Source organism: Oryzias melastigma, linkage group LG5 (genome assembly GCF_002922805.2).
Source record: "Oryzias melastigma strain HK-1 linkage group LG5, ASM292280v2, whole genome shotgun sequence".
In the NCBI taxonomy this organism is placed as follows: domain Eukaryota; kingdom Metazoa; phylum Chordata; class Actinopteri; order Beloniformes; family Adrianichthyidae; genus Oryzias; species Oryzias melastigma.
The window spans coordinates 34,056,319-34,083,177 of record NC_050516.1 but is presented as its reverse complement, the minus strand read 5'-3'; the positions used below and the strand labels follow the sequence as shown (position 1 = coordinate 34,083,177).

Below are 26,859 nucleotides of genomic sequence, written 5' to 3'. Positions count from 1 at the left end.
TAAGCTAATAGCTAATAGCTAGCTAAAATATTAGCTAAATGCCCAATTAGCCAAACAAACTGGTAAAATGTTTAATTTAGCCAAAACAGCTAACATATTTTTTTATTTATTTTCATTTATTTATTTAAAAGGGACAGGACAAAAAAACTGTTACAATTTCCAATGCAACCGATGCCATGTCCACAGGCCGTCTAGCTAACAACTAATTTGTAGACGAGGTCCCTGAGAGTAAAAAACAAAAAAAAAAAAAACAACAAACAACAGAGACGCAACACACAAAATACATATACAGTATTTTCCAGACTATAAGTCGAGTTTTTTTTTCATAAACTGGCCAGGGGTGCGACTTATACTCAGGAGCGACTTATTTGTGATTTTTTTTAGACATAAATAGGCTTGTATATTCATTATTTTCCCACTGACAATACTTTACTTTTAGCGGTTGTTTCCCACGAACAACCACTAGAGGGCACTGTAGGTTTGTGCATCAGTATTTGTTGCTGACAGAAACGCAGAAGAAGTAGTGCTGTCCAAAACAAACACGATAAAGCTAAAATATTAGCTAAACTTTAAAATAGCCTAAAAAAATGAAAAAAGTCTAATTAGCCAAAATAGCTAGCATGTAGCTGAAATATTAGCTTAACTCCAAAATATCCTGAAAAATGTTAAAATATCTTATTTAGTCAACGATTACACATCAACTTTAAATTGATAAGTTAAAAACTGAAACGATTCTTAATCAAAAAGTTCAACAGCTAAAATTCTGCTGAATGGTTTAAAAGTTGAACGGTTTCTGTAGCTGAAAGTCTACTCGATCTGAAAGTTTTTAGCTGAAAAATGGAAGTTTGAAGATTCTGTAGGCTATTTTCAGTGAAGTTAAAAAAGCGGTAGTTGGTTGAATAGTTTAAAAAGTTGAAGAGTTGAGAAGTTTTCCTTCCTAGCACCCATCTCCTACAAGAGCTGAATAATTTGATAGTTTAATGAGCTGAATAGCTGAAGTTGTTGAAGCGCTACAGACAGACAAAAAAAAAAAAACGTATGGAAGAAAAATGGATGTGAACGCTCCACAGGATTCACGCAATAATTGATTTATGACAAACTGTTAGTTTCTTGTCCTGTTGTGTCTCTACTGTATGTCTTTCTATGTACATGTGATGCAAACAAAAAGATCTGATCACAAGCTTGTTTAAGTCAGATCAGTTACAATGAGCTGAAGGTGAACCACAGATGTGTGTTGTGTTCACTCAACACAATAAGTTTTTTTCCCTATTTTTTCATATTCTTTCCAATCATAAACCAATAACCTGCAGTGATTACACCTAACTACGTTTTATTATTTACATTTTGATCCAATCAAAGTGTTCATCTGTAAATGTGTAATCCACAGGCTCCAAAAATAACCTTCACGAAGAGTGAGGCTGATTCTGCGACACCACTCAGAGCAGAGCATGAATCTTTCTGCTGGCAGCTTCTACCATGAAGGGGATGAATTGACTGTTGTCAACAAAGCCGTTCCACTGTGTTCTGCCTCTAAAAGCTGTACGCTATGTTTTAGTGCAACTGCTGGAGTGATGCAGGGAGCAGGAATTTCACTGACACCAAAGAGGAGAAAAGAGACCGTCTCTGATTTGTACATAAACTGGCATTTTCGTGTGAGGCATGACTCTCAACGCACCAACAACACTTATTTTATGATAATGCACGACTCGTGCTACAGATGCAATTGCAGGCTTTAAAAAAGCCTTTGCTGTAGCTCTCCACTTTGGTTTTTGTCGACTACCTGAGAAAAAAAGGATCTTTTTTGGTAACCTTGGGCACTAGAAAATGATGTTTGGCATTTTAATGTTTTTTTGACATATTTTTTGGGTGATCAAAGCAAAGACAGAGAAAACTAGAAATGTTGAATTACCTGCGATAATGCTAGTGTGAATGCTTTTTGCTGAAAGTGGTCGCTAAAGATGCTAAAGCTGAAGATACTTTAGAAATGTATTTTAATTGCTGAATGTCATGAATAGGGCTGCCACGATTAGTCGACTAATCGACGACTAATCGACTATTAAAATAGTCGACGACTAATTTAATAGTCGATTAGTCGTTACTTTATATTAAATGGAGTCAGTGTAGTAAAGTTGAAAGTTATAATGGTGTTATGCTAGCTTATTTGACTATTTTGGCTTTTATTAAGGTTTTTTAGGCTATTTTGGAGTTTTTATTTCAGCTACATGCTAGCTGTCTTTGCTAACGGCTTTTTTAGGCTAATTTGGCCTTTAACTCATATTTTAGTTGGCTATCAGCATCTTCAGTCATCGTCACTAGCATCTTTTGCGGCCAAATTCAGCTTACATTTAATCTATAATGATGCTAGTGTGAATATATATATATATATATATATATATATATATATATATATATATATAGTTTTTAGTTAGTTTAAAGTGAATGATGGTTAAGATTTGTGTTTTACATCAACTTTGTGCATGACCCGATTAGTCGACTAATCGGAAAAAATAATCGGTGATTAGTCGACTATTAAAATAATCGTTTGTGGCAGCCCTAGTCATGAACAATGTTTTGAAACCAAACTTGCATGATTTGCCCAAGGAATTTGAAGAATTTCATGAAAAAAAATGCAATATTGCTAAAATATTAGCTCAACTCCAAATTGGCCCAAAGAAACCTCAGTAGATGCTAACTGAGCCAAAAAAAGCTAAAACGTTGCTAAAATATTAGCAAAAACCTAATTAAATGCCGGATTTGTCAAAAACGTTAGCAATGTGCAAAAATACGATCTAACTCACAAATAGTAAAAAAAAAAAAAGAAGAACTCATTAGCTGCTAAATTATCCAAAAATATGTTGTACAAACATTTGGGAAACTCAAAATTAGCCTTAAAAGCTCAGTAGCATTGATGTCCTGAATATTTTGATATCGATGTGGCATAGGTTTCAAAGTGCGTAAAAAGATTGGATAACTTGCATTAAAAAATATATTACGTAAAATCATAAATATATTGTGTGAAATTTTAAATTTTACGCGACATTTAACAATACCAAAAGTAAAAGCATTAATTTCCAAACACATGCTGAATAGTTTTGATTGCAGAAATGTGAAAAAATTCCCATTGATTTCAATGAGACTGAAAAATCGCATAAATTCCGTAAAATCGTAAAAACCATAGAGTTGACAAATAACAAAAACACAAGCAATAATGTCTTTAACAAAACGTTTTGATACCAAAATTTTATATTTTGCTGAAAGTGCAGAAAGAATTTGAAGAATTTAATGAAAAAAAATCTCAACATTGCTAAAATATTAGCCTAACTCCAAATTAGCTCCAAAATTCTCAGTAGATGTCAAATTAGCCAAAAGAGGCTAGCACATTGTTAAAATACTAGCTTAACTCAGAGTTAGCCCAATAAAAAAAATTAGACTCTAAATTAGCCAAAAACGTTAGCTATGTGCTATAATATTAGCTAAACTCAAGAATAGTAAAAAAAAAAAAAAACTAATTAGATGCTAAAATATCCAAAACTATTAGCATATATTAGCTAAACTCAAAATTAGCCTTAAAAACCTCAATAGCATTGATGTCCTTAACATGAAAGAAAAAAAAGAAGAAAACCAAAAAACGGAAAAAAAGTACATAAGATCATTGAAAAAAACTTAATACCAAAAGTAAAAGTATGAATTTCCAAACACATGTGAATGTTTTTAATTGCAGAAATTTGGAAAAAATCCCATCCATTTCAATAGGGCTGAAAAAATTGCATAAATTGTGTAAAATCGAAAAAAAAAAAAACGCAAAGTTTACAAATAACAAAAATACAAGTAATAATATCCTTAACAGACTAACCTTTTTGATACCAAACTTGCATATTTTGCAGAAAGTGCACAAATATCGCAACATTGCTAAAATATTAGCCTAACTCTAACTTAGCCAAAAAAGGCTAGCACGTTGCTAAAATATTAGCTTAACTCAGAGTTAGCCCAATAGAACCTAATTTGATGCCAAAGTAGAGAAAAAACGTCAGCTATGTGCAATAAGATACAAACTTAACAAACTGAACATTTGGATACCAAAATTGCAGAAATTGCTAAATGAATGATTGAGTTTTTACGTGCCAAAAAGCGTACAAAAGAATAAATGAATACCAAGAAAAAGAAACAGAATCACTATGTGTGAATGCTTACAAAATATTACTAATCATGGCTGCTTGAGAGAGAGTTTTACACACCCGCAGAGTACAGCAAGGAGGAGTGATCAAATAAATTCTGCCTTATAGATCTTGGATTTATTATGGAACAATCAATAAATCTTCACTACACAAACTAATCTGCAATCTCTATTTTGCATCTGAAAGGTTAGCGCCGCATCTCTAATGGCCAAACAACATTGGTGGCTATAAAAGCCGCGGTGATTGAATATTCCGTCAACGTGTGACCCTGGCTCTCATCATGTTTTAAATCAAAGCACATCATTTACTGTGTGGGGGACGAGCGTGCATCACAACATCGGCTGATATTACTCTTAAAGAAGCTCCCGACTCTTTTAATTTCGGCCCCCCTTCATTTACCAGTGGCTTCTATCTGGAAGGAAAAGCCGCACAAATGCAAAGTAGACGAAAGAGAAAATGAGTAAGGAGGAAGAAAGGAGATACACGCTGGCCCTCATTCATCCTGTATCGTGACATAACACCACAAAAGCAATTTCAAGGCTTAATTTGTATGGGTCTATTTTAGCTTTGCCACATATTAATGATGATTGCTGATCGGCTTTTTTAGAGGGTTCCAACTTCATCACAAGCATTCCCAATCAATTCTCCCCACCAGACTTCAAGACACCAACAACACCAATTTAGGGAGCCGCAGCCTTTCTCATTAGTCTCCTTAGTTCCTGCACTGTTCTGGTGAGGCAGGCACAGCGAGAGGAGCACGTTTGAGAAAATAAGACAAACAAAAATAACTCTGATCAGGCCCTGCGTGAGCCCGCCGCTCGCCATTGATACGCCGTTTGAAGAAAGATTTGTATGGATCACTCCCTGGCTTTAGATGAATGTTTTAGAGCTTCGCAGTGATCCGGGGTTCTTCACGTCAAAAATAGACACTTAACTAGGGGTGTGTCAAAATATCGATATGGTGATTTATCGCGATATTTAGTCGTTGGATTGATTCGCGATGGGTTCTCACCAAGTATCGATCTTTTATTTTCGTTTGAAGAGGCTGTAAGACTTTATATTTGCCAGGTCATCATTGTAAATTAGAATTTGTTCTCAATTGATCCTCCTGGTAAATTAAATCTTAAAAAATAAATATAGATATATATTCATCATATGTTGGTGAGACGTTACTTTGGAGGTAGATAGGGGTGCGAGATGCGAGACTGGTTGTCATGGACACCAATGTGCGTGAAACCAACTTGAATTATTTAATTTTCTTCCTGTTGTTTACAACAATTTTACTCTAAATAGTAGCACTGCTGATCATGTTTACTATTGTTAACACTGAATTTTACAGATAATTCCAATTCAATTGGTGTCAATGCTTGTCAAAGACAGTATTACTGATCTCTGCAATATTGCTTAATAAGCATCCACATAATAGTGATTCTCATGCTCCTTTAATGTTTTTCTGCATGTAAAAACTAAATTACGTTTTAGCAATTTAATGAATCATGGTGTCAAAACATTCAGCTTGTTCAGGACATTACTGCTTATTTTTTTGTTATTCAATAACTTAATAGTTTTAGAAATTTGGAGTTTAGCTAATATTTTAGCAACATGTTAATGTTTTTGGCTAATTTGCTATGAGGTTTTTTTTATTATCCAATTTGGAGTTTAGCTAATATTTAACAACATGCTAACGTTTTTGGCTAATTTTTTATCTATTAAAGTTTTATAGGTTAATATGGAGTTTGGCCAATATTTTAGCAACATGCTAACATTTTTGGCTAATTTGTTATCTATTGAGGTTTTTATAGGTTAATATGGAGTTTGGCTAATATTTTAGCAACATGCTAACATTTTTGGCTAATTTGTCATCTACTGAGGTTTTTATAGGCTAATTTAGAGTTTAGCTTCCATTTTAGCAACAGGGTTAATGTTTTTGACAACTTTAGTTCACGGAGTAAATAAGGGTAAATTGGAGTTTAGCTAATATTTAACAACATGCTAACGTTTTTGGCTATTTTGTTATCTATTAAGGTTTTATAGGTTAATATGGAGTTTGGCTAATATTTTAGCAACATGCTATTATGTTTGGCTAATTTGTTATCTATTAAGGTTTTATAGGTTAATATGGAGTTTGGCTAATATTTTAGCAACATGCAAACATGTTTGGCTAATTTGTTATCTATTGAGGTTTTTATAGGCTAAATTTGAGTTTAGCTAATATTTAACAACATGCTAACGTTTTTGGCTAATTTGTTATCTATTAAGGTTTATATGGTTAATATGGAGTTTGGCTAATATTTTAGCAACATGCTAACATGTTTGGCTAATTTGTTATCTATTGAGGTTTTTATAGGCTAAATTTGAGTTTAGCTAATATTTACCAACATGCTAATGCGTTTGGCTAATTTGTTATCTATTAAGGTTTATAAGGTTAATATGGAGTTTAGCTAATATTTTAGCAACATGCTAACATGTTTGGCTAATTTGTTTTCTATTAAGGTTTATATGGTTAATATGGAGTTTGGCTAATATTTTAGCAACATGCTAACATGTTTGGCTAATTTGTTATCTATTGAGGTTTTTATAGGCTAAATTTGAATTTAGCTAATATTTACCAACATGCTAATGCTTTTGGCTAATTTGTTATCTATTAAGGTTTATAAGGTTAATATGGAGTTTGGCTAATATTTTAGCAACATGCTAACATTTTTGGCTAATTTATCATCTACTGAGGTTTTTATAGGCTAATTTAGAGTTTAGCTTCCATTTCAGCATTAGGGTTAATCATTTTGACAACTTTAGTTCACCGAGGAATTATAGGCTAAATTGGAGTTTAGCTAGTATTTAAGCAACAAGCAAACTATTTTGGCTAATTTGGCATCTACTGAGGTTTTTGGGCTAATTCGGAGTTTAGCTCATGTTTAAGCAACACACTAAATATTTTTGGAAAGTTGGCATGTATTAAGGTTTTTTAAGAATTCTACTACATATATTTCACAAATTTAGGTCAACTTCAGCGCTCCTTCATAGGTCTCTAATTAAATTTCCAGTCTTTTAGCAAATTTTACATTTTGCAGTTTTTGCATTTTCGGGAAATCCTTTCAGCAGTTAAACTAAATTGCGTCACTGTTTCCAGCAAAAAGCTTCAGCATCTTCAACGACTACTTTCAACAAAAAGCATTCACACTAGCATTATCGCAGGTAATTCAACTCTTCTAGTTATTATTGTGTTCAAGGTAAAAGAAAAATATTTTTCCAAAAAGTATGAGTTCTTTTATTCAATTAAAGATGATTTTTACCAATTATCGCAGTATTGCGATATCATCAATATCGTGAGCCATGTATCGCATACCGCTTGGTAAGGTACCCAGTGATTGCCTGATTAAAATAAGCGCAATTAGTCCGCTATTGTAATTTTATTGGAAAGAAATTTCCAGCAAGAGGGGAAAATATTTTTATTCACTGAAAGCAAGTGTGGAGCAGTGAATTCGACTGTCGGGTGCATTTCCAAAGAGAAAAAATTCCACGGAACATGAAAAAGAAGCTTCTGTATATTTGGACCCATGATGCTCGAAAAGGATCCACTAATGAAGAAAAGGAAAAAAACTTCTTGTACAACAGAAGAAGACTCCCTTGTACTTGTTCCTGCAGTGCCTGAGACAGAAGCAATGAATCAAGTGGGAGCTGCTGCAACGGAAACAACTCCAGAGGAGTCAGCCCGAGAAAATCCTGTACTGGTCCCGGAGACGCAGCCGAATCAAAGAACCAAGAAACTCTTCAAAGCTGGCAAAAAGAAGGGAACTTTCTTGTCCTTGTTCCTACACAACTGGAGGCAAAAGGTAAAGGTAAGTAAGAAACAGCACCAGAGCCCGTCCCAGAGGAGCCCGCTGTTATTGTTCTGGTGGAATCTACTAATGAGGAACCGGCGCCGGGAGACCCGGTGCTCAAAATCCCCCTGGAGGATACAGAAAATGGCGGTGCTCAGGATCCTGCTGATGGGGAAAAGGAAAACTATCCAATCACATCCAAGTGAAACAGTCCCAGAAGAGGACACAGATGAAGAAGACCCATGAGCTGCAACGGAGATCATAGCTGACACAACCGCTGCTGCACCTGCAGCTGTCGCCATCTGACACGCTCGTATTACTCTTATTCTACCTAAAAAAGAACAGGGGGGTTATTTTTTGTCTGGCTGGCCACAAAGCGATTATTCCTTCATGTGAGCAACATTATGTGATCTGAACAAGCTGATAAATACTGTACTGTTACGTTACAGCTCAGTCTCTGGGGTAGTCTTGTTAGAAAGCTGCTATTTCCATCCGTTTGTCTCTACATTTCAACTCCTAAATGTCACTAAAAACTCTTCAACAAAGAAAGAAATCCACAAGATAGTACGACAAGAGGCAAATATCCTGTTTTTCTAACTGGTTATAGTAAAGTTCTATATTGCGTAAGAATCAGCTGGATTTACGTTAATTATGTCAACACTTATAGAGTTACGGTGGATAAAAGAATGTCAGAACGGTTAAATGAATTCAAATCTCTGTTTGGTCATTCGATAAAGTGTAAAATTAGGATATTATAACTAGAATTACATGGGTTTTTATAAGATGTTGGTTTGAAAACATAAAATAGAGATAAGGCGATATAGACTGATATTTCCCCTGCAACAGTGGCCGACATTTTCTGATATTCAAGTGTCTACAATAACACAAAGTTTAGATTTCCTTTTTAAAGCACAGCTGCTCTTTCACTGCACAATCATGCTGTACTTGACCTTTTTAACACACAGCAAGGGATCTCATAGGTACAAGTATCACTTTAAAACTTTGCAATTATATTTTTTAAAAAAACAGACCATTAACTGACTATTAGACATAACTGTAAACCGTAAGCTTCCATTATCAAGGATCTATAAGGAACGTTGCTGTGACGAGTCTTTGAGTATCTGGAACCTGAATTGTAAAAATACTATTCAGAAACAATGTATTTATTTATTAATGAATTAAATAAAGCCCTTTTTGCATTAAACCAATGGTCTAAACCGTGAGTTTTGTGATCTGTTATAGTGCTTATTGTGGTTATTTGGAGATACTTTGGTATCAGGACAGGCAACGTTCTCCAAACACAGGTATTCTATGCATATATAGCTATGCAAAACTAAAAATTATTAACGTAATGTATTAGTATTTTTGTTTTTTGATTTTTTTTTGTTATTTGACCATTTACTGCAAGTCATACAGTCATTTCAGTTTCAAACACAAATATTGCATATTGCAGATTTTTCTCATATCGTGCAGGCCTAACAAACAACACTTATTTCGATCTAAATCTTTGTGTTTTTATCAATTTTGTTCTTTATGATTTCTTGTTCTAAATAGAAGTAGAAATGATAATGAATATATTTTTAATTTTATTACATCCAGTAAAACAACAGCAAATATATTAAATTAAAAAGTGAGAATTGTGGTTCGATCTGTGAATCAGATTACAACACAAGTAACATTACACAACTCTAATTAGGAACAACATGTGTCAAAAATTAAATATACCTGAAAACAATCAGAACAATTACAGACCATGACTGTAAACATAAGCCTCACAATGCTAGAGATCTATTTGGAACAATTGTTCATTTAAAGAATAAAGTGTATTTGAAAACAATCAGAGCAATTTCTGTGGATTTCTTTCATAACGGACCGATAAACGTGAAAACCATTACTGATACTAGCATCAATTAAAAATGTAATTCTTACCTCTTGAGGCCTCGGTGCTGTGCGGGCTTCCCAAGATCTCGGTCAGATCCTTCTGCCACGCATCCTTCACGGCCGACCTAAAGACCTTCCTTTCGCCCAGCTCCTGCAGAGGTCGGAAGTTGTTCCTCAGATACTCCACAGACTTGACGTGGTCCTGCTGCTCCGTCGTGAAGATGGAGTAAAACGCTTCCAGCTAGGAGGCGAAGAAAACAAAACTCCAGTTATGACACGCGTTTGTGCAAAGGTCTCAGACCGAAATAGATCACAGGTGTCAAATTCAGTCGCACTGGAGGCCAAAATCCAAAACACACCTCATATTAACATTTATGGAACACACTAAAACTAAATTTTTAAAACTTTAAAACCGAAACATTTTAACATAATTAACATAATGCTAGTGTGAATGCTGTAAGTCAAATTTGGCCACTGAAGATGCTGAAAACGCTGGATTTGATAGCCAGCAAAAATATTAGCAAAACTTTAGAATAGCCTAAAAACAAAAAAAATAATAAAATCAGGTTAGCCAAAACAGCTAGCACGTAGCTGAAAAAATAGCTACACTTCAAAAAAGCCTAAAAAACATAAAAAAGCCTAAATTAGCCAAAACAGCTAGCATGCAGCTAAACCATTTGCTAAACTCCAAAATAGCCTAAAGAAATAAAATAAAAAAGCGTAAACTAGCCAAAACAGCTAGCATGTAGCAAAAATATTAGCTAAACTCCAAAACAGCCTTAAAAAAACAACAAAAAAACTGATTTAGCCAACAGCTAGCATGTAGTTAAATATTAGCTAAACTCCCAAAAGCCTAAAAAACAAACAAAAAAAGCCTAAATTAGCCAACAGCTAGCATGTAGCTAAAACATTAGCTAAACTCCAAAACAGCCTAAATAAAAAAAATAAAGCCTAAATTAGCCAAAACAGCTAGCATGCAGCTAAAACATTTGCTAAACTCCAAAATAGCCTAAAGAACTAAAATGAAAAAGCCTAAATTAGCCAACAGCTAGCATGTAGCTAAAATATTAGCTAAACTCCAAAATAGCCTTAAGAACTTAAACAAAAAAAGCCTTAATTACCCAACAGCTAGCATGTAGCTAAAACATTAGCTAAACTCCAAAACAGCCTAAATAAAAAAAAATAAAGCCTAAATTAGCCAAAACAGCTAGCATGCAGCTAAAACATTTGCTAAACTCCAAAATAGCCTAAAGAACTAAAATAAGAAAGCCTAAATTACCCAACAGCTAGCATGTAGCTAAAATATTAGCTAAACTCTAAAATAGCCTTTAAACTCTTAGTAAATGCATAAATAGTACAAAAAGCTAGCAGAATGGCCATTTTAAAATCTTTAAAATTGTAACTTCTTAACATAATTATGAATAATAAAAAGCCAGGAATATTATTCCAGAATAAATCAACTATTTCACTCTCCGTTGAGGTATAGTTCTTAAGAATTATACAACTTAGAAATGAGTGCAAGATAACATCAGGGCATTAATAACAATGAATAAAATGATCTGGAGGGCCGGATAGAACTACCCGGAGGGCCGGATTCGGCCCCCGGGCCTTGACTTTGACACGTGCAGTAGATCATCGTCCAGGCGCAGCCGCTTGCTGACTGTTCACAAGTGGAGCCGTATTTGCAAAGAAACATTTACACGACAAGCAGCAGCCGGCAGGACTTCAATCAGCGGCCCTGCTACCTGCTGAGCTGTAACTTCTCAATGGGACAAATTTGTGGCCATTGATTGCCAAGAATGATCTCCTGCCGCGTGCTGTAATGACTACACATTGCAGATACTGTGGGATCAATGTGTCCTATGGGTGCTTGGAGAAATGAATTACAGGTTCATAAAAGACTATCTGTGAGCGTCACAAACATTGTTCGGGTGGTCAATATTCCTGCGGCAGAAGTCATTTCGGAACAAAAGATTTGTCCTCGCGCCCGTCAGAGAAATTCCAGTGATCCCCGCAAATTTCTGCAGCGCAGAATGCATTAGGGGACGCGCAGCTGCAGAATTGTATGTAAAAAAGATGCAGCCGAGCGCCGTGGAGGGGATCAGCAAAAAAAATAAAAAAAGATTTAGCATATATTATCCTTGACAATCAAAAAAAAGTCATTAAAACATAAAGCCCAGAGGCAGGGGCTATAAATTTTTACATTTTTAATCAAACACATGTTAAGCTGTTTTTGCAATAGTTTAAAAATCAATGAACATTTGAATTTGATGGACATGAGTAATTTCATTAGCATGATAAAAAGCCTGGACGTGACGCCGCTGCATTACATTTAAGAAGCCGTCCAACGTATAGAAAAGTTCTATCTCCCACCGACTATCATTCAAATGCCAGTAATTGGCTCCCTCTTCCTGTTTAATCATGCACTATATAGGCAGTCATGGTTTCATATGCAAAGGAGCTGGAGAGGAACGAGGGAAAAGAGGACGAAGAGGAGAGGCACATGGGGTAGAAAATTGCTTGTGCCTGCCTTCACAGCTCTGGACTGCATGCAACTTGCTGCCGGTGCACAAATGGGATCTCACTGTGTGTGGAGAATATAGCTGTCTAGGCGTGTGTGACTGGACTTAACGCACCTGTGAGTGGGACAGATACACCGGCCGGGAGAAGATGATCCACTCCACTACCTTGCTGCAGGGGGGAGTGGTCAAAGAGCCGGTGTATCGGTAATAGCTGTCCACGGACGACGGCAGCAGATCCCTCAAGATGAACGGCCTGAGGTAGGTTTCCTTTTCTGGAATCGAACACAGGATTACAGATTATTAGTGCACACTACTGTAAAGTACAAAACAGTAAAAAAAAACATGCTTTTTGGAAACAAGTAGAACATTTGAATGATATTTTTCTCCCTCAGATTTTGAGTTTTTAATATATATATGTGTGGCATTTATCTTATGAAAGAGTCTTTGGTGAACTGGAAGGAGAAAGAATCAGGATTTTGGAGGAAGTTCTGTCCATGAAGATCTTCACTTCCTCGTCCGAGCTGACATCTGGGTCAGAACCATACGGCTGGACATTACCCTGATTGATGGATGTTTTTATGTAGCAGCGGTGAAGATTTACACAGAACTCTCATAATCAGACAGAGGGGGATCAGGGGCGGGGCTACCAAAAGCCACACCCCCTCAGAGGAGATTTTGAAAACAGATCAACATGAAAAACGTCTTTTTAAGACATTTAGGTTGTGGGATTTTGATAAAAAATGTCATAATTATAATAAAAACACTCCTGTGAACGTTTTTTTTTTTTAATAAAAAAAAGTACTTTATCACCTGAGGTATCACCAGTGGCGCTTATACACAAAAAAAACATGATCAACGTAATTCCAGCAGATTCTGAAGAAGAAAACTAATAGTGAAATGGAAATATTTTATTTAGTTATTTTTTTGTCGTTTGTTCTTATTTTCTTTAGCTATCTAGGCTTCTGTTTAGTGCAGTGCAATTCATGTGTTGTTCCTCTGTCCTGTTCCCCTATGAGAGATTTCAGATTCCAGGTGGATCATCTGTGCTCCTGTTCTTGGCCGTGGACCTCGCCTCCGGCCTGTCATGGCTGTGGACCTCGCCCCCACCCGTCCCAGTTCTATCTGGATGAAGACTATTGAAATACATAGTTGTAGAGCTAGATAAGCTAATTCCACAGATAAGCTAATTCTTTAGTCCATCCTGATAGAGCATCCTTCATGTGGGGACTTCTTTTCCAGGAATCTTTTTTTTTAGGAGTTTTTCCTTACCGATAAGGAGGATCTAAGGGGCAGGGATTACCAGTTTAGTTTAGTAACCAGCTATTGTTTATATTTTATGACAGACTTTCTGCTTTTGTACGATTACCATTATGAAGCCTAATGAGACAAGTGTTTTCCTCAAATCACAAAGCCTTAAAAGTTGCTTAATTTTTCTTTCCTCGTGCCAGTTTTCCTGCTTTCCCGTGAGCTCCACTGGTGGGAAGACAGTAGTTAAAAGCCTCACTACTTGTTATCACTGCAGACAGATCTCTCTACTGAGGCTAAGAGAGGAGCAAAGGCAGGGAGGTCTGATAAGATGGCCAGCTCTGACAGCTGATCTGTGGTTGGGCGGTAAGCTTGCTCTCCTCCGTGTAACAACTGTAGCTAGGCCGCGAGGATTAAGAAGATCCAAATGATTACCTATCCTCTGATCAGAACCTGGCCGGGTTTGTGTAGAGAGAAGGAGAAAAAAAAACATATATCCAAAGGAAGATGCCTTTATCTCCTGGAAGTGTGCGGTGTGGGCTTTGGGTGTTGGTTTGTTTTTCCCCTGAATTATGACGAGACAAACCTAAATAAAGCGGCGTTTATGTCAAATCCAATCTCTCGCAGCTCATAGCCTTATCTCAAAAGAAACAGAGGTTTAGGGTGTGGTTTCATTCAGACTACAGAAGCACAGGAAGCCTCGCCCCCTCGCCTCATCTGTACCCTGAGTCAAATTCAGTATGCACAGCCTTTCTTCTCCCTGTCTTCAGACGGCGTACGTGCCCTATCGCTCCTGGGCTGCCGAGATGCTGATGGATGGATGACTGTGGGATAACGAGCTAGTGGAAAACCAGCCATCCTAACAGGAGAGAAAGCGAGGAGCATTTAGAAGCTAAGCAGGAAGAGAGTCCAAAAAACACCACACCCATGCCAAGCGTCTTTTCAGCTGGGAAATGAGATTCGGTGCTGCTAGCACAAACATCTGTGCTGCTTTACAGCACAGGCTTCAACCACAGAGGCTGTGCTTTAAGAGGGAGAGCAGGCTGTCCTCCAAACAGTTAGGCTGGAAAACACAAGAAGACCCCACTTTTTCCAGAGGAGAGGTAGTTGAAACATAGAAAAGGGGGATAAACAATCCAGAGAATCAATGTTAGATTCAGAAAAAAATGATTAGTAAATAGCATAACACAAAAGAAACAACAGATTGTCAAACTTCAGGCTGAGAGCTGCAGGTAAGTCAGTCAAACTCAGCTCTATTTTGTTCACAATTTTTGAGCTGTGGCTATTTAAATTCCTTAAAAATTATAACTTTTAATAAAAAAACACATTGGTATCCCAGAATCAAAACTGTGATAAAGGAGGTCAGATCAGACTGAAGTGAACTTGTGTGTTTAGCATAAGGTGTTCACACTGCACAAGCAGGGAGGGGCTTCTTCTTCTTTTTCTACTGTATACTAGGGATGTTTGCAACCAACACTGTAAAAAGTAAAACACTAATTCAATTCGCAAAAGTTCTGTAATTTGATACATTAAAAAAACATTTTTTATGGAATTACATTTTTAAGTTAAGTTAAGCATCAAGTCAAAATTTTAATTTGATAAAAATGCTCAATAAAAAAATGGCTAATTTTAGAGACAATGCAAAATCTCAAAAGTGCAAATCTGGTGAATCTTTCTCCAAACTTTTTAATCCACAGCTCTATTACGATATATGACAGACTTAGTGTCATAGAATAGAATTCATAGAATAGGAGCCACAATTATTCCTTTCTAATTATGTAATGATTCTTCGTGAATTGGTAATAAAACAGTTCAAACTCGTCAACATGTTTATTGATGCAGAAAATAATAAAAAAAAAGGTTTGTCTCGGCCTGTGCCTATATTTAGAAATGCAGAGCTGATGACATTTCTTCATGCAGGCCTGCTGTCAGTGTGCACATGTGCCTGTGTGGACTGGCTGCGTGTTCTCCAGCTGTAACCCCCTCCTAGGAAATTCTCGCAGATCCTTCGGATTTGAAAGCTTCACATATTTCAGTTCCTCCAGGATTTGCTGATGTTGCAATAGCAACTATTAATGCAAATTCAAGCAAATCAAGGATTTGTTGCGCACTCTGCAACTTTACATTTTCATCGCAACTTTGACCAATTTGGGAGCCGTTGTTACCCTGCAGAAGCCGGAAACGTGCGTCTATAGACCTAGAGCGGTGTGAACACTTTGAACCCATGTAGCCACATATCATGAGTGCATATAAAAAGTTCAGAATTCTTTCATAAATCAGCACAATAAAGAGCATTAAATCTCCTGTTTACTTTCCTTTTAAATGGCGCCACAGTTGAGAGGAACATGCATTAGTGGGATGAGCAGCAGAGCAGGGTTTGTGGGTCGCACCTATAAAGACTTCCCTAAATCTTCTCCACAAAGAGGCTTTGTTCCCTCCAACGAAATCATTTACCCAACACACATTTCTTTACCGTTCCTGCCAAGTTTAGAGGTCTTGTTCTGCAGACCAACAGTAAACTATCAGCGAAGAGGCAATCTGGTCTATTCTCCGTCTCAAGTCGAACCTGTTTGTCGCGCTCGGTTTAATTTAGCGGGTTATAAAGCAGCCGATGTTTAAGCAGCGGAATCCAGACGTATTGATATTTCTTTTTGTGCAAACAAGGACGTGTCTGGGTGGGGGAGCCCCCATAAACATCACCTCAGAAGGGTTCTGCACCGGTCAACTGTTTATGTGAAAATCCCACATGAATTTAACTGTGTGAATGCTTAGTAAGGATTCACAATATAGTGATTCTCCAGCTCCTTTCCGTACATTTAGAGTTTAGCTTCTATTTTAGCAACACGCCAACATTTTTTGTAATTTGTTGAAGTTTTAATGGGGTTTTTGTAGGCTAATTGGGATTTTAGCTAATATCTTATCTTATCTTATCTTATCATTTGTTATCTACTGTTTTATTTAGACTAATTTAGATTTTAGCTTCTATTTTAGCAACATGGTAACGTTTTTGACTAATTTGTCATCTACTGAGGTTTTTGACGGCTAATTTGGAGTTTAGCTAATATCTTAGCAACATGCTAATGTTTTTGGCTAATTTATACCGGGTTTTTTTATTTTTTTTTTTTTTATTTGGAGCTTACTTAATACTTTTAGCAACATGCTAACATTTTTCGCTAATTTGCCATCTACTCGGTTTTTAGGCTAATTTAGATTTTATCTTCCATTTTAGCAACATGCTAACGTTTTTGGCTAATTTGTAATTTACTGAGGTTTGTGTAGGCTAATTTGGATGTTAGCTAATATCTTATCCTAACATTTTTGGATGATTTATACATTTTTTTATCTTTGTTTGGAGCTTAGCTAATACTTTTAGCAACATGCTAACGTTTTTCGCTAATTTGCTATCCACTGGGTTTTTAGGCAAATTTAGAGTTTAGCTCATATTTTAGCAACATGCTAATGTTTTTGGCTAATTTGTTATCTACTGAGGTTTTTCTAGGCTAATTTGAAGTTTAGCAAATATTTTAGCAACAAGTTAGTTTTTCTGGCTAATTTGTTATCTACTGAGGTTTTTATGGGCAACGGGCTAACGTTTTTGACTAATTAAGGAATTTATTAGTCTAGCTAGTATTTGAGCAACACACTAGATATTTTTGCAAAATTAGCATGTATTGGGGGTTTATCAAGCTATTTCACTACAGATTTTTTCAGGAATTTAGGTCAACTTCAGCGCTCTTTCATAGTTCTTTAATGAAATTTCCAGTCTTTTAGCAAATGTAAAAATAGCTTTTGCATTTACAGTAAACCCCTTCAGCAATTAAATTAATTTGTGCCACCATTTTCAGCAAAAAGTTTCAGTCACTATTTTCTGAGAAAAGAATTTACACTAGCATTATCGCAGGGACAGCAACGTTTCTAATTCCCATTGTAATTTTCTGTGGTAAGAAGATTTGGTATGGTAGACAAAAATATATAATTTAACTACATATGAATTCTGCAGAATAGCAAAAAAACTATCCTCAATCTGCATTTTAATGCTTTTTATGTATGAAGCACAGTTTAGAAGAGGCTGGCTTCTCATTACTTACCATGATGCACCACTCCTTTCAATCCCTGGATGATTGGTTCCACAGCCGGGTTGTCTTTTTGTCCGAGCTGTAGGGAATATCCACAAACAAAAGGATTACAAAGGGGATTATGGGACTTGTAGGATAATCTAAATAAAATGCCAAAAAACAATCAAGTTGATCAGAAGACAAAGAGGGAGGAGGACAGCGTAAGAGCAACTTATTAAGTGGAAGATAATCAAGCCGGTCTTAATATCATCTATAACCAGAATATGAATGTCATGGCTTTGGGTCACAGCGTATTGATTTACTTGAGAGATGCTTCAATGCTCTTGTCATTTTCAAGGTTATAATCATTTTTTCTGACAAACACATTTACTGTAAGCATGCAGTGGGTTCTTGAAAATAAAATACTACTTACTTCAACCCAGTGATATTATAAGGCTACATTTCCAGTGAATAAACGTATGTTAAACGTTTCTAACAATAAATGGATTCTGTTGTTGGGGAAAACTATTGAGTTCCAGTGATGTAAATATATAACATCACACACAGAATATCCTCATTTTCATCCTCATTTGGTTCCGACTTGCACAAATTATGCAAGTTTCTGCTTAAAAAGGCTGCTGGACATTTGCATGCCTGGCTGTTGATGCTCTGCTTTTGGCCGCAGCCTCTGAAGGTGAGGCCTGTGAGGGAACAGACTGCAGAGGCTCTCCTCACAGTGAGGAGTAATAGTTTTGCAAACAGCAGCAGCCATGGAGGCAGGAGGTCTGTCCACATCAAGTGTTTGGACAGTTCAACTTTTTTTTCCCTCCTGTGCGCATGCAAACCCGGACTTCAAATAGTTGATATCAGAAAGTGAAACTCAGATAAACTTATTTCAACTAATATTTTGCTTTTTTTCACTAAAATGTAAGAAGTAAGTTTGATATTTTTTGTGTTTTGGTGTGTTTTTCAGAAATCTTTTGTTTAATATTCGCTGGCTTAGACTTTAGTCATTTTTTTTCATGATAAATTTATTTCATACTCTAATTTGAAATTTGATGTTGAAAGTTTATTTGGGTCTTCAAACATTGTATTTACTAAATATGAACAATCAACAGAAATAAAAATGAAAGCAGATTAGATTCATTGTGAGCCATCAGGAGAAAATAATTACATCAAAAGTTATTTTATCTAAAAAAGGTTAACAGGGTGAATTCTGATTTTCAGCAAAAATGCAAATTTTAAAGGACAGCAAAAGAATTCCTTTGGAGATTCCAAGAGAAGAAAATGAATGTCTGCAAAAAAATTCAACTCTAATATAATTTTAAAAATCTGCCGTAAAGTTAGGAATGAGTGCAAATAACATCCTTCTTCATTGCATTCTCCTCCCGAACTCGTCACATGTTGACCTTTGGTTAAGGACCCCGCCGCGTCACGTTTTGATGTTTCAGGTGTTCCCAAATCGTCGTTTTTTGACATGCTGGCTGTTTGTAAAATTAAGGGTCCACAATACCTGGGAAGCGGTACCGGATGAGTACTGGTTAGAACCCTAACCTGGAACCGAATTCTGTACTGGACGCAGACTGGCCTCCTGGACGTGTCCAGTACCAGTATTCAAACCCGGTAATCTAACCTAGCACCGGATGCTGTACCGGACGCGGACTGGTTTTCTGGACACGTCCAGTACAGGTAATCAAACTCGATACCCAAACCCGGCACCAGATGCCGAACCGGACACACACTAGCCCTCTGAAGGTGTCCAGTATTGGCACCCAAACTCAGTAACCTAACACGGCACTGGACGCAGAATGGTCCTCTGGATGCATCCAGTACCGGTACCAAACCCAGTCCCCTAACCCAGCACCGGATGTTGTCCCGGACACGGACTGGTCCTTTTGGACGCGTCCAGTCCCAGTAGCAAAACCTGGTACCCAAAACCAGAACCCTAACCCGGAACCGAATACTGTACCGGACACAGACTGGTTTTCGGGACACATCCAGTACAGGTAATCAAACTCAATACCCTAACCAGGCACCGGATGCAGTACCAAATGCAGACTGGTATACTGGACGTGTCCAGTACCAGTACTCAATCCCAGTACTCTAACCCAGCACGGGATGCCATACCGGACATGGACTGGTTCTAGTGACCAATACCAGTACCCCAACCCGGTAACCAAACTCAGAACCATAACCAGGCACCAGATGCGGTACTGGACGCAGACTGGTCCACTAGACATATTGAGTATCGGTACCCAAACCCCATACCTTAACCCGGCACCAGACGCAGACTGATCTTCTGGACGCGTCCAGTATCGTTACCCTAACCCAGTACCTGACACGATACCAGATGGGGTACCAGACGTGATACCAGACCCAAACCAGTACCCTAACCTGGTAACGGTTCGTGCCCGATACTGCATATGGTCCACGTTCCGGTACTGGACCGGTTCCATCAATTAACAGCCAGGATGTCAAAAACAATACCCAAAAATGTAAATTTTTGATGCAGAGCGGTAATGTTAATATGTGACAAGTTGGGAGTCAGAATGTGTTGCTTTCTGAAACCAGCTTCTAGTGGTCATTTGGAGAACTGCAGCTTTTGGTACTTTTGCTTGGTCTGCAGCTCAAATTTGAAAAAGTTATGTTGTTTTTGGATGTAAACTTTAGGAGAACCGTATTGTAAATGTGGATCATAGAAACATACTAATAGTTTTTATTTCTACTAATCTTTTCCCTGTAACCCTTGAGCTATACTAGGCAAGTTTACATTAAATGTGGGGTCATCTGGACCCCACAAGACGGCGCACTGAACTTTTTTTCCAGGGATTTTTTAATCTTCACTGGTGTCCGTGGCAGACATAAAATCCCGTCCACATTTGTTATGGGAGTGATCACACATCAATTTAAGGGTCGGGTCATCTGGACCCCATAGGAGAGCACAAGGGTTAAGGGGGTTTGAATTAAAAAAAAAAAAAAAAACCTTTGTATCTGTTACTTGTAATTTTCCCTCAACATTCAGATTTTAACCTTTACTTGGCAGATTTCATGACGTTTCAGGTCATCTGTCCTCCAAGTTGTGTCAACAAGACAAAAAGAAAACCCCACAGAGAGTTCCTTTCTTGTCTGCTTTACCAACACCTAATTGTTTGCGATGACTAAACGCTGACATTATTGCTCAGCTCCACCTTTTCAAATATTCCCAATGTCCTACTTAAGAGACGATACTGGACAAAACAGCGCTGGGACGTAGGGACTAATCCTCTCTTGCTCAACATTAATTCTGGTCAGTCAGAGGAGAATAATTGTGTGGAAGTGAATGCTGAACGTGGATAATATGCGCACCTTAGAGGCCATTAATAGGTCTTTGGGGAGCACAGCGAGAACCCTCCTCATTGATTACAAATGGTAAATTTGAGCCAATGTGTGTTAGCCCGCTTAAAACCGCTCACACTGTAAACTGCTATTCAGCGGATTGTGTATGTCGGTGCTAATTGCAGTAAGCAATAGGGTTGTCAGGACTCAGCGGAGCCATTTAGGTGCTCGCACACAAACAGTAGATCACTGTCTGCGAATAGACCTACATTACAAAACACCTGTGTCCCCATTCCAGCCTGCCTCTGCAAGGAAAACTGACCTTTTACCTATATGCCATCACTGTGAATGTGAGCGTGCACTGATCACCTGCCATTACTGGTGACCGCTGATAATAGAAAGATCCTTTCAGTGCCGTGATTCACCACGAATGAATCTCAGAAGTGATTCTAACGGAAAATGTGAGCAATCTTGGTCATTAAGAGCCTTTGTGTTCAGATCTTCAAGGAACAATTTAAGGTTACCGAGACAGCAATCTGTCACAAACCGCTAAAAATGATTAGCAACCAGATGAAAAGAGCCTTTCGCTCACAGTCAGAGTGCTATAAATCATTTCAGAAATATTATATCGTAGCTCTTGATTGAAATCCTGGATGAGTCCTTGCTGTGTGGACGTTTGCATATACATGGGTTTTGTCTGGGCTCTCCAGCCTACTCCCAATGGGTAGTTTTCATAGGTAGATCTTTCTTTCTTGTACTAATCTCTAGTACCAATTTGTGTTTGTCTGTTTGTATGTAATTCTGTCATGAACTGGCATCCTGTCCAGAAAGTACCCTGCATTTAAATGTGATAGATGGGAGAAATTCTGAAAATTTAAAGCCAGTATAAATGATAAAATATTGAACGATTAATACCTGAAGGACATCTGTGCTATCCATAGTTACTTAGTGTATAAGGATTAATCGATTAATCAGTTAATCATTTTCTACTGTGGCTAACAAGTTACAGGTATTGTGAATATGCTAAAGCAGCTAACTCTTTTATTGTGGCTAACAAGTTACAGGTTTTAAGAATACGCTAAAGCAGCTAACACTTTTATTGTGGCTAACAAGTTACAGGTTTTAAGAATACGCTAAAGCAGCTAACACTTTTATTGTGGCTAACAAGTTACAGGTTTTAAGAATACGCTAAAGCAGCTAACACTTTTACTGTAGCTAACAAGTTACAGGTTTTAAGAATACGCTAAAGCAGCTAACACTTTTATTGTGGCTGACAAGTTACAGGTATTGTGAATACGCTAAAGCAGCTAACACTTTTACTGTGGCTAACAAGTTACAGGTTTTAAGAATACGCTAAAGCCGCTAACTCTTTTATTGTGGCTAACAAGTTACAGGTTTTAAGAATACGCTAAAGCAGCTAACACTTTTATTGTAGCTAACAAGTTACAGGTTTTAAGAATACGCTAAAGCAGCTAACACTTTTACTGTGGCTAACAAGCTACAGGTTTTAAGAATACGCTAAAGCAGCTGAAATTTATTGTGGCTAACAAGTTGCAGGTATTGTGAATACGCTAAAGCAGCTAACACTTTTACTGAGGCTAACAAGCTACAGGTTTTAAGAATACGCTAAAGCAGCTGAAATTTATTGTGGCCAACAAGTTGCAGGTATTGTGAATACGCTAAAGCAGCTAACACTTTTACTGTGGCTAACAAGCTACAGGTTTCAAGAATACACTAAAGCAGCTGAAATTTATTTTGGCTAACAAGTTGCAGGTATTGTGAACACGCTAAACATGCTAACACTTCTAATATTACAAATAAGTTCTAGAGTTTTGGTAATAGCAGTTCAAGTCTGACTGAATTATCTCCTCTTATTTTATCTCTCTTAATTCACCCTATAGTTCGGCGTGCCTTATGCTATAGTTTTATAAATAGACCATTCATTAACATGCGGCTTATAATCCTATAGTGACAAAAAATGTGGAATCTCTTCACAGGCTAAACAGCTAAAATCGTCTACAGAACAGCTGTTCTCTACAAAAATAAACCATGGATGTCATTTTTTAACGCACTGCTTTACATTGTAAAGAGTTGTTAAACCAAAGGTGTGACATTTTTCGGATTTACTATCCTTTATTTCTCATTTCATGCTGACGTGTGTTAATCAGCTCTAACTATGGGTTCAAGCAAATGATGGAAAAGTCAATTAAATCTCCCGATGAGCTAGCTTCAGGTTTCCCCTCAATGAGGATCAAAGAGATTAAAGCAGCTCATGTGGACCACACCTTAAATAGATACATCAGTAATTCTTCAACCTAAAGCAACAAACCAGCGCTTTATTATATTCTTTGATCTTGCTGGCAAGTGTAGACCGCAAGTCGTGATACTTTACCTCAAAGAAGACAGCCATGGCAGCGATGATGCGTCTCTCCTTGATGGCAGCAGTGAGGCTGTCAAAGTCGTCTGAATTGTAAAGGTAGATCTGCATCTGGGATGGGAAACAGAGCATAAACAGCTTGAGCAGTGGACAAGGAGAACCAAGAGTCCTGTCATCAATCACTTGGACGCACTGCTGAGGAGCTGATGAAAAGCTGTTGTGAGGGGCTGAAAAAGGGTGTATTTATCCCTCCTATAAATCTCTCATAATCTGTGACATTCTTTTTTTTTTCCTGTACTGTCACTCCTGGAGGCTGCCAGAGAAATACAGCATCCCGTTCCTCAGGGTGACTGTCCTCACAGGCTCACTAACAAGGAGAAAGGATAAAAACTTGGAAACGAATTGTTCCCTACTTCTCCCTTTGCAGACATCAACAGAATAATGTGCCACAAATCATCTCTCCCAATTACCTTAAATCAGGCGTGCCCAAACCGCGGCCCGTGGGCCGGATTTGGCCCTCCTCCACATTTGGCCCGGCCCCCCAAACTGCTTTGGCTGAATAAAACATTTTTCCATTTTTTTTAAGATATATTGGCATTTAGCTAATATTTCAGCTACATGCTAGCTGTTTTGGCTAATTTAGGCTTCTTTCATTTTTTTAGGCTAATTTGACTTTAGCTAATACTTTAGCTTTATGTTAGCCGTTTCAGCAAAATTAGAAATTTTTCCTTATTTATCTATTTTTTTTTTTAGCTAATTTGGGATTTAGCTAATATTTTCGATACATGCTAGCTGTTTTGGCTAATTTAGGCTTTTTACTGTTTTAGGCTAATTTGGAGTCAAGCTTTTAACTTTATGTTAGCTGTTTTGGCTGAATTAGAACATTTTCAAGTTTTTAGGCTAATTTGGTATCTAGCTAATATTTCAACTACATGCTAGCTGTTTTGGCTAATTATTTTTTTTTTTAGCTAATTTGGCATTTAGCGAATATTTTGGATACATGCTAGCTGTTTTGGCTAATTTAGCTTCTTTTTTTTATAGCTAATTTGGCATTTAGCTAATATTCCAGCTCCATGCTACCTTTTTTGGTTATTTAGGCTTTTTTCTCTTTTAGGCTAATTTGAGTTAAACTTTTAACTTTATGTTAGCTGTTTTGGTAAATTAGAAAATTTTCAAGTTTTTAGGCTAATTTGGCATTTAGCCAATATTTGAACTACATGCTATCTTTTTTGGCTATTTTAGCTTCTTTTTTTTTAGCTAATTTGGAATTTTGCTAATATTTTTGATACATGCTAGCTGTTTTGGCTAATTTAGGCTTTTTTCAGTTTTTAGGCTAATTTGGAGTTAAGCTAATATTTTAGCTTTGTGTTAGCCGTTTCCGCAAAATGGACATTTTTACAGTATTTAAGCTAATTTCGCATTTAGCTAATATTCCAGCTCCATGCTAGCTGTTTTGGTTAATTTAGGCTTTTTTCTGTTTTAGGATAATTTGTAGTTAAGCTTTTAACTTTGTGTTAGCTGTTTTGGCAAAATTCGAAAATGTTCAAGTTTTTCGGCTAATTTAGCATCTAGCCAACATTTCAGCTACATACTAGCTGTTTTGGATAATTTAGGCTTTTTTTTTCATTTTTTAGGCTAATTTGGAGTTAAGCTAATATTTTAGCTTTATGTTAGCCGTTTTGGCAAAATTAGAAATTTTTCCCTTTATTTTTAGCTATTATTTCAGCTACATGCTACTGTTTTGGCTAATTTCAGAGATGAAAACAATTACGTGGCCCTCAAAAAAAAAAAAAAAAAAAAAAATGGGGAACCCTGCCTTAAATCCCCCACAACAATGCTTCTGATTCCCAAACAAAGCTGGCTTGTTTGTGTACACTGAAATATGCTATCCTTCATAAAGCACTAAAAACATCAGACCCTGTTTAAAGCAGATTGTATGGTAGAAGCGATCCAAATCAGCAAACGATTCTAAAAGTAGCAATTGGAGCCGTCTATCATCTGGCTGTAAAGCCTCTAAATTAAAAACTCCTTTTATGTCACTGAACTGAGTTAATTGGCAATAAGAAAAAGGTCCTAGATGTTGATTTAATTAAAGAGTTCGCCCCCCTCCCTCTCGAAAAAGGAAATTATAAGACTCCGCAGCTGAGTGTGCTGACGACAAAAGCTACAAAGTAAGCAAGCAAGTGTATAAAAAAAGAATAAGGTCATCGGGTCCGACCAACCTAGTGCTTCCAACGACTCTATCCAAATAATTTAGGTTAATCAGTTTCCTTTAACTGCAGCCTTTAATGGAACTAATTTGTTGTCTGAGAACTCAGCAAGAAGAACGACTGGCCATTCATCACCCTTCAGATGTTATTAACTACATTACCCAATTATGCTGCCCCCTTAGGCTTCATTTACTCACAGAGATTGGCTCACGTGACCTGCTATGGTTAACTGCACACTTTGGGAAAAAGTGATTTTCAATTATAGTCTTTCATAGCACTTAATAAAGAAACTCCAATCACTGGAGAAGACGTTTTGTTTACCGTTTGTTGACGCGCTCGCCTTGTTAGAGCAAACTTGATCCGTTCCCACAGACAAAGTTGTTGGTATAAAAAAGGACAAACAGGTGGTCTGACAAATCCTTAAGCTGTTTGCAAAGCAGAGCCCATATTTCCTGGGAGATTTTTTCCAGTCTAAATTCAGTTTATGCCAGATTTTTTTTTTTCTTCATTTCCAGCACAAAGTGAGAGTGAACACAAAAGCTTAAAGCTCCTCTGCATTCCCATGTCCCACTTAAAGCGGAAAGGGTAAAAAACAAAGTCTTGTTTTGCATGATTTCCCAAGATGGCGAAACGTTGAGCCAAGAAAAGAAAAAAAGAAGTTTTATCACAGAGAAGCAAACGCATTTTCCGCGGATTCCTGACTGTGCTACTACAACATTTTGTTTGATGAATTCGCTCTTCTCACACTCTTTTTGCACATTATCATCTACCTTGTCGTTTTTTCTTTTTTATCTACAAGTGCTAAAGTTTTAATTTTCAAGACGCAGAATGTGTCAGCTGCATTAGCACACATCCTTGATGAAACTTTCCAAGCAGGATGAGAGTAGTTTCATTGTTTTATTGAATAAAAACGAAGAGATTTGATTAAAAAACCAAAAAAAAGGTTTGTTGACCTAATATTATTCCAGCTGAGAGTGAAATAAACACAAAAGCAGACACCGCTGTTTCTATTGTTTCAGAGCACAATGGAAACAGGAGGATGAAAAATCTCAACATCAAACGGGTTAAAAATATTCTCTGATTCATAACCGCTTGATTCAGTCAAAGATGGTGTCAAACTTGGCCGTCCGCTTCAGCTTTCTTCATGCATTTCCCTGCATCCTCTTATCTGAAAATGGCTGCACAGTCTCCAGGCTTGGGCATCAATAATAATTTCCAAAAACGATTTGATTCTCGAAAGCCTGAATCGATTGGATTC

The 26,859-nt window shown here is 37.1% G+C and overlaps 1 protein-coding gene across 1 annotated transcript in view; it reads right to left on the bottom strand.

The window, feature by feature from the left end:
* The window catches only part of ptprga (protein tyrosine phosphatase receptor type Ga), a gene marked incomplete at its 5' end in the record, with an annotated part of 89,903 nt that overhangs the window by 38,746 nt on the left and 24,298 nt on the right, over positions 1 to 26,859 (bottom strand). The window contains 4 exon segments of the mRNA XM_024269808.1: positions 9,926 to 10,118; positions 12,514 to 12,671; positions 17,733 to 17,799; positions 23,407 to 23,502. Coding sequence (XP_024125576.1) covers positions 9,926 to 10,118; positions 12,514 to 12,671; positions 17,733 to 17,799; positions 23,407 to 23,502 — 514 coding nt within the window.